Source organism: Passer domesticus, chromosome 17 (assembly GCF_036417665.1).
Source record: "Passer domesticus isolate bPasDom1 chromosome 17, bPasDom1.hap1, whole genome shotgun sequence".
In the NCBI taxonomy this organism is placed as follows: Eukaryota; Metazoa; Chordata; class Aves; order Passeriformes; family Passeridae; genus Passer; species Passer domesticus.
The window spans coordinates 1,248,590-1,260,711 of NC_087490.1; the positions used below are offsets into that span (position 1 = coordinate 1,248,590).

Sequence of the window (12,122 nt, forward strand, 5' to 3'; positions counted from 1 at the left end):
TCTGTGTGTCCAGTCCCTTTTCACGTGTCATTTTTCCAGAAACTCATGAATCTTAGTTTGGAACAGGGTTTTCCAGCATATAAATACAATGCATGCTCCCATTTTAGACAGCACAAGAAGTGCTTGAAAGTTTTGATATTATTTTTAGCACAAATATTTTTGAAAGTCTTCCCAAGCTAAACCTGGTGTGTCACTGGTACTTAGGGAAACCACATTTTTTTGCCTGTTGTGAAAAATAACAAGTTTGTAGTATATAGAAGTGTTTTCTTGCTCAAACACCAAAACCCTGTCACCAAGGGTGAATCTCTCCTGGTTCCTTGCCAAGCAAGCACTGTGTATTCCCTGGGATCTTAAAAATCCCCCTTCCTGCGTGGGTGCAGAAGTGGGAAGGATGGTCCTTGTTGTTCCTTCCCTGCTGCACTTGCTAACATTGACTGGGTTTGTCATTTTCGGAACTTTTCACTTGAGGGATGAACTCAGTGCAGATGGTCCCTCCTTGCTGGGAATGGGCAAGCTCTGCCCTCTTGGGATAAAGGTGTCCCTGCCCATGTAGGGGATGGGACAAGGTGAGCTTTAAGGTCCCTTCAACCCAAACCATTCCATGATTCTGTGATCCTGCAAAGGCTGTTCCAACCCCTTTGGCTGGAAGTCACAAAGCACCACCTGCAATTCCCCAAGGGAAATAATTAGCCCTGAGTTCAGGTGAGATGTGGGCACAGCTGCCCAGGGGTCACTGGTTTGGGCTTTGCAGCCTCGCCAAGTGACCTTGGGAAATTCTTTCCTCAAAAAGATGTGTGGACGGGAGGAGATCATGTGGAAGCAACCAAAAAAAAGGCACTGAAAATGAGAGAAAGGAAACACTGACTTACGAACAGCTGGAAGACATGGAATGATGGAAATCCCCTCACTCAGGCCACAACTCACAGTGTTTGCCCATGGCACAGGGGGAAAGGGCCATAAATAATGAAATGAGGGGAAAAAACAGATTTAAAGAAGCACAGGAGATGGGCATGGGAGAAACACAATTCAGTAACACAACCCACAGCATTTTTGGAAATAAGAATGGATCTGTGGTACCTACAAACATGGCACAGCAGAGACCACTCTGTCCTGGTATTTATCACTTTATCAATTATAACCAGTTTTTCCCTGCTATTTATCAACTCCAGGAGTAGAATAATCCTCACCATAGGAATTTATTCCTCTCCCTCCCATTTTTGCTGGAGAAGAATCTGCTCTCCAACTTGCTAAGGAGTGAACTGAGTCCTCTGTGTACACCAGGACACTTCAGCCCCTGTGTTTTGCCCACCCTCCCAGCTCCCACGGGCAGGACTGAGCAAGGACCCAGAAGGATTTCTCCTCCCAGTGTTCCTGTACCAAACTCCTTCTGCATCAGCTCAGCCAAAATAGGGCCTTTCTTTCACCACAGCTGTCCCAGGACACCCTGGTGAGGAAAGAAGGGGCCTGGTGTGCCAGCAGAGCTCAGAGAATCATGGAATCACTCAGCCTGGAAAAGCCCTCTGAGATCCTCGAGTCCAGCACTGCCAAGGCCACCCATGTGCCCAAGTGCCACAACCCTACAGCTGTTAAATCCCCCCAGGAATGGGGACTCCACAATCTGGGCAGCCTGTTCCAAAGCCTGAGCACCCTTCTCCTGAAGGAATTTTCCCCACTATCCAATCTAAACCTCCCCCAGAATCATCGTGCTGCACATCCCACCCCCTCCTCCAGCAGGAGCGTTTTCCCAGCTCTGGCGTGGGCACAGAGCCTCCTGCCCACCCCTGCTCTGCTCTGCTGTGCCAGCCCTTCCCAGAGCCTCCCCCCAGCACTCCTCTGCTCTGTCACGTTCCTCTCTTTATTTCCAGGGGGTTACTGCTGCAGCTTCACCTGGAATGCTGAAAACAGGGGAGCCCAAAAAACTCCACTGAGAAACTGCCCCAGGGCCTGGCTGGCCACACACAGCTGAATGCCAGCCCTGCTGAGGGATTTCAGGAGCCCTAGAACATTCCAAGAGGCTGCCAAGAGCATGGAAGGACAGGGTGACTGCCCAGGGGAGGGAGCACCAGCATTCCCTGGGCAGTGGCACAGGGCAGGGAGGCAGGGGGGATGTGCCTCTGCCCCTGGGCAGGGGGAAGAGCAGCACTGGAGCAGCATGAGCTGTGACACCAATTCCCATCCCACCTCTCAATTTCAGAATCCCAGAATACTTTGGGTGGGAAGGGGACTCAAAGCTCATCCAGTGCCACCCCTGCCATGGCAGGGACACCTCCCACTGTCCCAGGCTGCTCCAAGCCCTGTCCAGCCTGGCCTTGGGCACTGCCAGGGATCCAGGGGCAGCCACAGCTGCTCTGGGCACCCTGTGCCAGGGCCTGCCCACCCTCCCAGGGAACAATTCCTAATTCCCAATATCCCATCCATCCCTGCCCTCTGGCAGTGGGAAGCGATTCCCTGTGTCCTGTCATAGAATCATTAAATAATTTAGGTTGGAAAGGACCTTAAAGCTCATCTTTTTCCAAGCCCAGGCATGGGCAGGGACAGCTTCCACTGGACCACGGACACCACCAGAGCTGAGGAGCAGCCACAGCTCCTGCACCCACCCCGGAGTATGAGGCAGGAGCAGCAGGAATGGCCTAAATACTGCTGGCTGCTCTGAGCCCCTGCTGGAATGTTTAATTCCTGCTGTTATGTAAGTACTGCTTTCTGGGTTCCTTGGCTGGCAATGATTATCACAGATTACATCTGCAAAACAACAGCAGCAAATGTGCTGTGGTACCTGGGATCAGGGAAAGCAGCACCACAGCGAGGAGGGGAGCTCAGTCCTGGGGTCACTCCATCCCCACATGCAAGTGGAGTGGAAAACAGCAGCAAGGGAATTAAAAACAGATTAGAAAAATAACAAGGCGGGGGAGGGAGGGGAGGGAAGTGGTTCCTGGCTTGTGAAACAGAAAAATCCAAAGATTCCTCCCATCCTCCTCATGTTTGCACCACCAGGCAGCAGCCAGGAGAAGGGAGCAGTTGGAGGCTGTGTAGATAAGAAAACCCTACACTGGTTTAGGGTGGAAAGGAACCTTAGAGCCCATCCAGTGCCACCCCTGCCATGGGCAGGGACACCTCCCACTGTCCCAGGCTGCTCCAAGCCCCAGTGTCCAGCCTGGCCTTGGGCACTGCCAGGGATCCAGGGGCAGCCACAGCTGCTCTGGGCACCTGTGCCAGGGCCTCAGCACACTTACAGGGAACAATTTCTTCCCAGGATCCCACCTAACCTGTCACTCCAGACCTTTGTCCAAAGTCCCTCTCCCTGGCACAGGTTTCCATGGATCCAGCCTGTCCAGATCCCTCTGCAAACCCTTCCTGACCTCCAGCATCCCTGTGGCTGTGGCAGGAGGAGCTGCAGCCCACTGGGGGTGGCTGAGATGGACCAACCCACCCCAATCCATCAGGAGACTGGGGAGCCAGAGCATCCTGCCAGCTGCAGGAGGGAACACAAGTGAGAGCAGAAGGCACTGAGAGGAGTCAGGAATCACTAGAATGGGAAATCCAAGCAAACAGGTCCATCAGCAGCACTGTCAGTTCTATTTCCCATGGCAGCAGCTCCTGGCATAGTTAACAACAGCTGGCTGTCCTGGGAAAATCCAGACTCCAAGGATAAAAAGACAATTAGAAGAGCAAGGTGACAGTGCTGGCAGCCAGTGCCTCCAGGCATGAGCCCTCCAGCACAGGGAAACAGCTCACAGTGATGGGGAAACTCACAGGGAGGAGGGGAAAAGGGAATGCTGCTGTCAAAAGAGCTGGGAATAGCTGGATTGTTACAGGCAGACATGAGCTGGGACAACAATGACAGGAATTGTCCCGTCCTGCCACAACCCCAGCAGAGCCACAAGCCAAGGCCACCTGGCCAGGAGCTTCTGTGAGGCCAGGGGGAGCAACAAGGGGATAATTCATGGAATGGGACAGGGAAAGTGCCAGATGCTTTGCAGTGTCACAGGCCCAACTCAACATGGCTTTTGAAAACAAACCCCTGCCTTGGAAAAAGGACAAAAAACAGCCAAAATGAGTAGAGCAACACAAGTGACATTATCAGTGGAGTGATTAATGGGAAAGCTGAGAAATAATTAAATATGGCTAGTTTTTAATGCTGCCATAAAGGCTGGATCTGGGAGGCTGAAAGGGAACTCCTTGCTGGCTTGAGCTGCCCCTTGGCTTCCACCCACCCAACTGCACCCCAGCCCTGAACTGGGATCCCCACAGCTCCACTGTCCCTCTCCAGAGCTGGATTTTCCCTTTCCACTCTCCTGCAACAGGAATTCACCCCAGGACCAGAGCAGAGGGCATCACCAGCCCTCTGCTACTCTTCCTCCCTCCTGCTCAGAGCTCCCACCCTCCTGCAGCCCACAGAAAGGCCCCAAAAGCAATCCCTCCCTGTTTTTCAGGAAGAAATCAATGGATTAAGGCAGGAGGAATAACCAGGTAACCCAAGTAACCAACCCCCACTATCCCAGATCACTGACCCACACCACAGACTGCTGGTTTCAAAGTGAATCCTCCCCAGGATGGTCGCACAAGGTCAGCCTAAAACCCCAGGAAATTCCATCTCTTCCCCAGCAAGCAAACTGCAATTGGTATTTTGGAAACAGGATAGTGGGACAGGGCACAGGCTCTGGTTCCTCTGGGCACTGATCCTTCACTGTCAGAGCAGTGCTGCACAAGGAGCCCCCAGGTCACATTCCATACACAGCCAGTTACAGCCTGTACCCCAAGGGATGAAATTGTACCCAAATCTGTTGAGTCTTCCTGGATTTGCTGGCTCCCGGCAGCAAGCGCCACCATTTAATTGGATGTTGTAAAAAATATTAATTATTCCTGCTCCATTTAAACCTATGAGCTGATAATTTCCTCCTTTTTCTTGTTATAAACACTTGTCCCCAACTTTTCCTGGACTCAGACAGTCACAGAATTGTAGAGGTTGGAAAAGACCTTCAAGGTCAAGTCCAACCATTCCCCAGCCCTGCCAGGGCCACCACTGACCCATGTCCCCAAGTGCCACATCCACATGGCTGTTAAATCCCTCCAGGGATGGGAGCTCCCCCACTGCCCTGGGCAGCTGTGCCAGGGCTGAAAAACCCTTTCCATGAAGGAATGTTCCCCAATACCCACCCCAAGCCTGCCCTGGCCCAGCCTGAGGCCGTTCCCTCTCCTCCTGTCCCTGTTCCCTGGAGCACAGCCCGACCCCCCCGGCTGTCCCCTCCTGTCAGGAGTTGTGCAGAGCCACAAGGTCCCCCCTGAGCCTCCTTTTCTCCAGGCTGAGCCCCTTTCCAGCTCCCTCAGCCTCTGCTGGGGCTCCAGCACATTTCCTGTACCATCAGCCATCATCCATGTGGCACCTTCAGCTCTCCTTCTCCCAGATGAAAAATTAACTTTCCATCACCTTCATTCCCTTGTCAGAGGAGATTTTATTTCTCTGGTTAATCTTGTGCCTGTTTGGTTGTTTGGGTTTTCTTTTCAAGTTCTGCTGAAAACCCTGTGAGTCACTGACAGGGCATCTCCAGGGAAGAGATCCCAGCAGCACACAGAGCAAACCTGCATTCCTTCTTTTCCATTCTGACCATCAATTCCCAGTTCTTCTGCTGCACTGACTCCAGCCAAAGGAACCAGACAGTTCTGAGAGTGGCTGGCAGGTGAGCTGTTCTTGGCACAGACACCAGCACTGACCTGTCCAGTGATCTCCTGGATTTCAGCACCATGAACACCAAAATCCCTTTCTGTCAGCCGAGAATCTGCTCCTCATCAGGTGAACACTGGAATCTCACACAGCTTTCACCCTCTCTGCTGCTGGGGATCCCCGAGCAGGGAACCAAAAGGAGTCACCAACCCCATCTCCAAGCAGCCCAAGTCCATTTTGGGGAGTTTTCCTAGTGTTTAAAATACTAGGAACAGATTTCCACCCTTCCCTGCACACTTTTCCAAAAACCCCCTAATTACAGAGCCAAGAAAACAATCATATACTCAGCACTCATAAAATTCCTGGAAGTCATGATACTGCTCTAAAAAGAAAGGATAATTTTGTATCTATTTTTGTGTTTGTTTAAAGAAAATCCACCAGCCAGAGTCACCAAATACAGAGGGTGAATACAGAAATCTGATTTTCAGGCCAAGTAACAGCACAGGGCCACAGCCAGTACTGATAAAAGCTGGTGACGGGTGAGGACTAACTGAGTTTACTACAACTTTACCAACACTTTGCAATCCCACCTAGAAAGGGAAAATGCCACATTTGGCTGAGGAGAGCTTGGTCTGGGACTGTCCTGTCCTTCTGTCACACTCTACATATGTTTCAGAGGAATTAAACACGTGTTAATTGAGGAGAGAGCTAAACCAGCAGCTCAGTTCCACTCTCACTTTCTGCCACTGATCTGCCTGCAATTCCTGGGCAGGTTTCTTCCAGGTCAGGTCTCCCCCTGGGCAGGTTTCTCCCAGGGCAGTTTTCCCTCTGGGCAGGTTTCCCCCTGGGCAGGTTTCCCCCTGGGCAGATTTCCCCCTGGGCAGATTTCCCCATGGCAGTTTTCTCCCTGGGCAGGTTTCCCCCAGGGCAGGTTTCCCCCTGGGCAGATTTCCCCCTGGGCAGGTTTCCCCCAGGGCAGGTTTCTCCCAGGGCAGGTTTCCCCTGGGCAGGTTTCTCTTTGGGCAGGTTTCCCCCTGGACAGGTTTCCCCTGGGCAGGTTTCCCCCTGGGCAGGTTTCCCCCTGGGCAGGTTTCCCCAGGGCAGGCTTCTCCCAGGGCAGGTTTCATCCCCTTCTCCCTGGGAAGCAGGATGAGGACAGGGAGCTCAGGTCCCAGTACCAAACATCTCACATCTCCCAGTACCAAACTCCCAGGCCACAGTTGTTGCCAAAATAACACATTCCTGACTCCACAGTGGGCAGAGGGGAAACCAGAGCTCCCCCGTGCCCAGAACAGCATGTTCTCCCCTTGGTTTGGGGACAGGTTTTGCTGTTAAAAACAGACATGAAAAGCAGTCCTGTGAAATGGCCCTGTGGGTGCACAGCTCCAGCCAGCAGCCGAGTTAAAAACACTTCCACAGGTGTTCAACTCAGGAGAACTCCTGGGGGGAAGATCCTTTTTATCGACCCCAAAAAGGTGACCCAGCAGTGAAAATACGGGCAGCAATCTGCCAGTCCATCAAATTTCCCACCAAATCTCAAACACCCTGGCAGCACTGAGGGATCACTGACTCCTGCAGAAACAGAGAATGGAATCCCAGCCCAGGCTCCAGCAGGTATGGGGGTGATTCAAGGCTGAGCAGTGCAGCTGACACAACAGAAGGATGGGGAGATCCAGGAGTGGAAAGCTGGAGAGGGCCCAGGAGAACCTCACGAGGTTCAACAAGTCCAGGTGCCAGGTCCTGCATCCAGCTCAATCCCAGCCATGAGCACAGACTGGGAGAGGAACTCCTCGAGAGCAGCCCTGGGGACAAGGACTTTGGGGTGCTGCTGAGTGAGGGCTGCACCTGCCCCAACCCTGAAACCCCCCAAGCCTGGGCTGAGCCCCCAGTGGGGCAGCAGGGATGGGGGGATCCTGCTCCTCTGCCCTGCTCAGGTGAGACCCCACCTGCAGAGCTGCCCCAGCCCTGGGGAACATCAGGAAGGACCTGGAGCTGCTGGAGAGAGTCCAGAGGAGGCACCAGAGATGCTGCAAGGGCTGGAGCCCCTCTGCTCTGGAGCCAGGCTGGAGAGCTGGGGGTGCTCACCTGGAGAGGAGAAGGCTCCAGGGAGAGCTCAGAGCCCCTTGCAGGGCCTGAAGGGGCTCCAGGAGAGCTGCAGAGGGACTGGGGATAAGGGATGGAGGGACAGGACACAGGGAATGGCTTCCACTGCCAGAGGGCAGGGATGGATGGGATATTGGGAATTAGGAATTGTTCCCAGTGAGGGTGGTAAGGCTATGGCCCCTGAAGCAGGCAGGGCAGCAGGCAGTGCCCATTAGCATGGATGGCCTGTGCACATGATGGGGATATTCTTTGTGTCCTTTCCCAGAAGGAAAGACAGCATCAGACACAAACCTGCTCCTCTGCCCACCCTAACTGCCCCCTCTGCCACCCTCTCCCCACCTTCTGGCCTCCCAGAACCATGGATGCTCCTCCTTGAAGGCACCAATCCCTTCAGCTGCTCACCACCCTTTGCACCCACCTGGGCTCTGCAGAGCATCCCTTGGGGAACACACAGGTTTTGGGGATCCCTCAGGATAAGAGGAGGCAACTCAGACAATTCTGCACATGAGCAGACTTGAAGGACTGGGGACTTCTACAGCAAATCCAGAACCTGCTCCCTTTACTTGTAAACATCTACCCCAGTGCTTATAAATTCACAACATCAGGAATTCTTATTTTGATTCAAGCCAAACCCACAGTCACTCTTTACTATAATTAAAAGATCTCTAATTGGCACAAACCATCAGCCAGGTGAACATTAAGGCATAAAGTAATTCAGTGATGTGCTCAGGATTCAGCACACATTTACAGAGCACAAGGATTCAGCACCCATTTACAGAGTGTCTTATCCCCTTGATCAGACCAGGAAAGTCTGGAAAAGCAGGAGGTCTGCTGTGGATTTTCTGTTCCATCAGCTCTGTGGCCTGGATCACAGCTGAGTCAGCAGAGCCTCAGGGCAGCACAGCCACATCCCCAGCACTGCCCTCAGCCCAGAGCTCAGCAGCCCCAGCACAGCCAGCCTCTGCATTTGCTATTTTTATGGGCAGACACAACCAAAATAGCTGTGCCTGACTCAGGAGGCAGCGTGGCTGACAGCCCTGCAACCCTTCCACCCTGACCCAGCACTGCCACAGCCCCACGGTCCCAAAGGGAAGGGAAAGAACACACCACCTGTCCAGGAGAGCCTTTCCCACACCCACCTCTCCAGGAGAGCCTCTCCCACACCCACCTCTCCAGGAGAGCCTTTCCCACACCCACCTCTCCAGGAGAGCCTCTCCCACACCCACCTCTCCAGGAGGTCCATCTCCACACACCCACCCAGCTGAAGGATTTGACAGCCCCCACTGCCACCTCAGTGTGGCCAGGACCAGCACAGTATCCCACCCTAAACAAGTGTGCCCAGCAACTTCCCCCTTCTCCTGGATCAGGTGGGCTCTCTGTCAGTATCTGAATATTCCAGAGCAGAATTTTAAGGGGCAGACAGTTCACAGCACTTAAAATCACAGAATGGTTTTGGTTGGGACTTTAAATATAATGTAGTCCAACGCCCCTGCCATGGGCACTTCCACTACTCCAGGCTGCTCCAAGCCTCAGTGTCCAGCCTGGCCTTGGGCACTGCCAGGAACCCAGGGGCAGCCACAGCTGCTCTGGGCACCCTGTGCCAGGGCCTGCCCACCCTCCCAGGGAACAATTCCTTCCCAATATCCCATCCATCCCTGCCCTCAGCAGTGGGAAGCCATTCCCCCTTGTCCTGGCACTGCTGTCCCAAGTCCCTCTCCATCTCTCTTGGAGTTCCTTTAGGCCCTGGAAGGTGCTTTAAGGTCTCCCTGGAGCATTCTCTTTTCCATTTCTGAAGTTTGTTTACTGCAGTTTGAAGCTGTGCTTGCCTGTAGAAGAAAACCCAATGTTAATCCCAGAGGAGTTCTAGACATTGAAATACAGAATCATTGAAATATTTGTAAAATATTCTGTTTGCCAAGCCTAACTGACCCATTACAGAGCAGAACAATGTCACCCTGGGGAGGAGCTGCAGACCAGGCACAGGGCTCTGACAGCTTCACAAAGTGTAGCTGTCCCAAACCTACTCCAATAAACACCACAACAAAGGGGCAGAAGCAGAGATGCACACAGAAACAGCTCAACTAAATATCTGTATCACTCACCCACCAAACCTCCCCAAGCTGTGCAACACCACCCTTGTGGTGCTCAGCATTCAGAGCATTCCCAGCACAAAGTCCCCAGGAGAAAGACACCTCATTCTGCCTTCCAGAAGCAGCATCATTAGCTCATTGTTACTGGCTCTCCACAGCTCACAGACATTCCCACAGCTCTAAAGACCTGCTCAGAGCTGCCCAGGCAGCTGAGATGAGGTGCAGCAGGGCTGTGTCCAACCCTTTGTGTCCCTGGGAGACCATCAGCAACCTCCAGCTATGCATGACACCCTCCCTGGGAGGTCCTGCACCATGTCAGCAGCACGGAGGGCAGAGCAGCAGGAGCTGAGGGCTCGGGGTGCCCGTACCTGACTGGTTGTTGCGCATGCGGATGGCCTTGGCCTTGGCCAGCTCCAGGGCCGTGATCCAGCGCTGCCTCTCCACCTCCGAGTTGGCCTTCAGGTGGTAGGTCCTGCCCCCGTTGGACAGCACGATGTTGCACGAGTCCTCCGTGTCGATGTGGGCTGTGGACAGGTTGATGGTGCCCCGGCACGTGTGGGCCATCTCTGCCTGTGTCCTGCACGGGAACACAGGGACAAGGAAGGGTCAGTGCCACTGTACCTGACCCCAAAACACCTCCAAGGCACCCTCCTGCACAGCACAGAGCTGTGGAGACATCCCGAGCTGGCAGCACTCACATGCAACCCACTAAAGCTGGAAAAGGCCCTCAGACAGAGAAACAAGGACAGGCTGAGGTGTTTAGATGGAGCAACACCCCATCATTCCTTACACAGTCACATCCCACCGTGTCCACTGCCTCTGGCTGCTCTAAAAACAATGTTCCAACTACACAACACTGGCTTTCTCACCTCATTTCCACTGCTGCTTTTCTCCCTTCTCTCAGCTGGCCCTCCTCCAGAATCCAGCATTCTGTGGCTCTTTATACCCGCTCCCTTCCATCCCTTCCATCATTCTTTTTGTCCAAGTGTGCTCAGACCTTGTATGTCCCAGCCCTGGGGTGGCAGCAGGAGCAGGGCAGTGCCCGTCCCCTGAGCTGGCACTGCTGGGGCACCTCCAGTGCTGGGGCAGCTCTGGGACCCTCCTGACAGGAGAGACCTGCAGGGGCTGGAGCGTGGCCAGCAAAGGGAACGGAGCTGGGAAGGGGCTGGAGCCCCAGCAGAGGCTGAGGCAGCTGGGAAGGGGCTCAGCCTGGAGAAAAGGAGGCTCAGGGGGGACCTTGTGGCTCTGCACAACTCCTGACAGGAGGGGACAGCCGGGGGGTCGGGCTGTGCTCCAGGGAACAGGGACAGGAGGAGAGGGAACGGCCTCAGGCTGGGCCAGGGGAGCTCAGGGTGGATATGGGGAAAATTTCTTCATGGAAAGATCTGTCCAGCCCTGGCACAGCTGCCCAGGGCAGTGCTGGAGTCCCCATCCCTGGAAGGATGTAAGGCCCATGTGGATGTGGCACTTAGGGACATGAATTAGTGGTGGCCTTGCCAGTGGCAGGTTAATGGTTGACCTCAACAATCTCAGAGGGTTTTTCCAGCCTCAGTGACTCTGTAATTCCACAAGAACATCAGAGCAGGGAGGCTTTACAGGCACAGCCTAGGGCTGCTCTCAGGAAGTGTTGGTGATCAGGTTCACTACAGGACAGAGATATGGTCCCTGCCAGGGAAGAATGGGCAGCAATTCAGGGATACCCGCTGCCAACCTGATTGCTGAGGTTGTTTGCTACACAGAAGGAAGCCACTCTGCCTGACCAGGAACTCAAGTCTCCCAACCCCCAAACATCTCAAGGACATCTCTCACCTGACACTGATTTGTGGGACAGATTTATCCCAGGGCCATTTCCAAGCCTGACATGAGGACATGAAATCCTCCTGGTGCCTCCTAAAGATCTACAGTTCATGTCTCTCTGCACCACAGGGAGAGTTCAAATCCAGTGCACAGTGGTTACACTTTTTGCAGGGGCTGACTTGGCCCCAAAGGATTCAAGCCCCAATTTTCATTCCCAAGTCATCCCTTCACACTGCAGCACGTACTGTGCTCCCAGGAGGGATCCCTTCCCACCTTGAGAGAGCTGCTAAAATCATTTTCCCTTCTCCACAAAGCAAAGGTCTCCAAGGTGACTGCAGTAAATCAGTGCAGACATTCAGAGAGCCTCACTCTCCCACCCAAGGAAACGCAGACACTGCTCTCCAGCTCCCTTCCCGCACCAATCTGCATGGGAAATCAATTCCCATCAATCAGCACCCACACACGAGGCAGGC

The 12,122-nt window shown here is 53.7% G+C and overlaps 1 protein-coding gene across 4 annotated transcripts in view; it reads right to left on the reverse strand.

Annotated features, from left to right (window-relative positions):
- Nucleotides 1-12,122, reverse strand: part of OSBP2 (oxysterol binding protein 2) — a 94,938-nt gene that overhangs the window by 59,514 nt on the left and 23,302 nt on the right. For all 4 annotated transcript variants that reach the window (XM_064393117.1, XM_064393116.1, XM_064393115.1 and 1 more), the window contains one exon: nucleotides 10,221-10,429. In XM_064393117.1, the coding sequence (XP_064249187.1) occupies nucleotides 10,221-10,429 (209 nt within the window). The remainder of the gene's footprint in view (nucleotides 1-10,220; nucleotides 10,430-12,122) is intronic.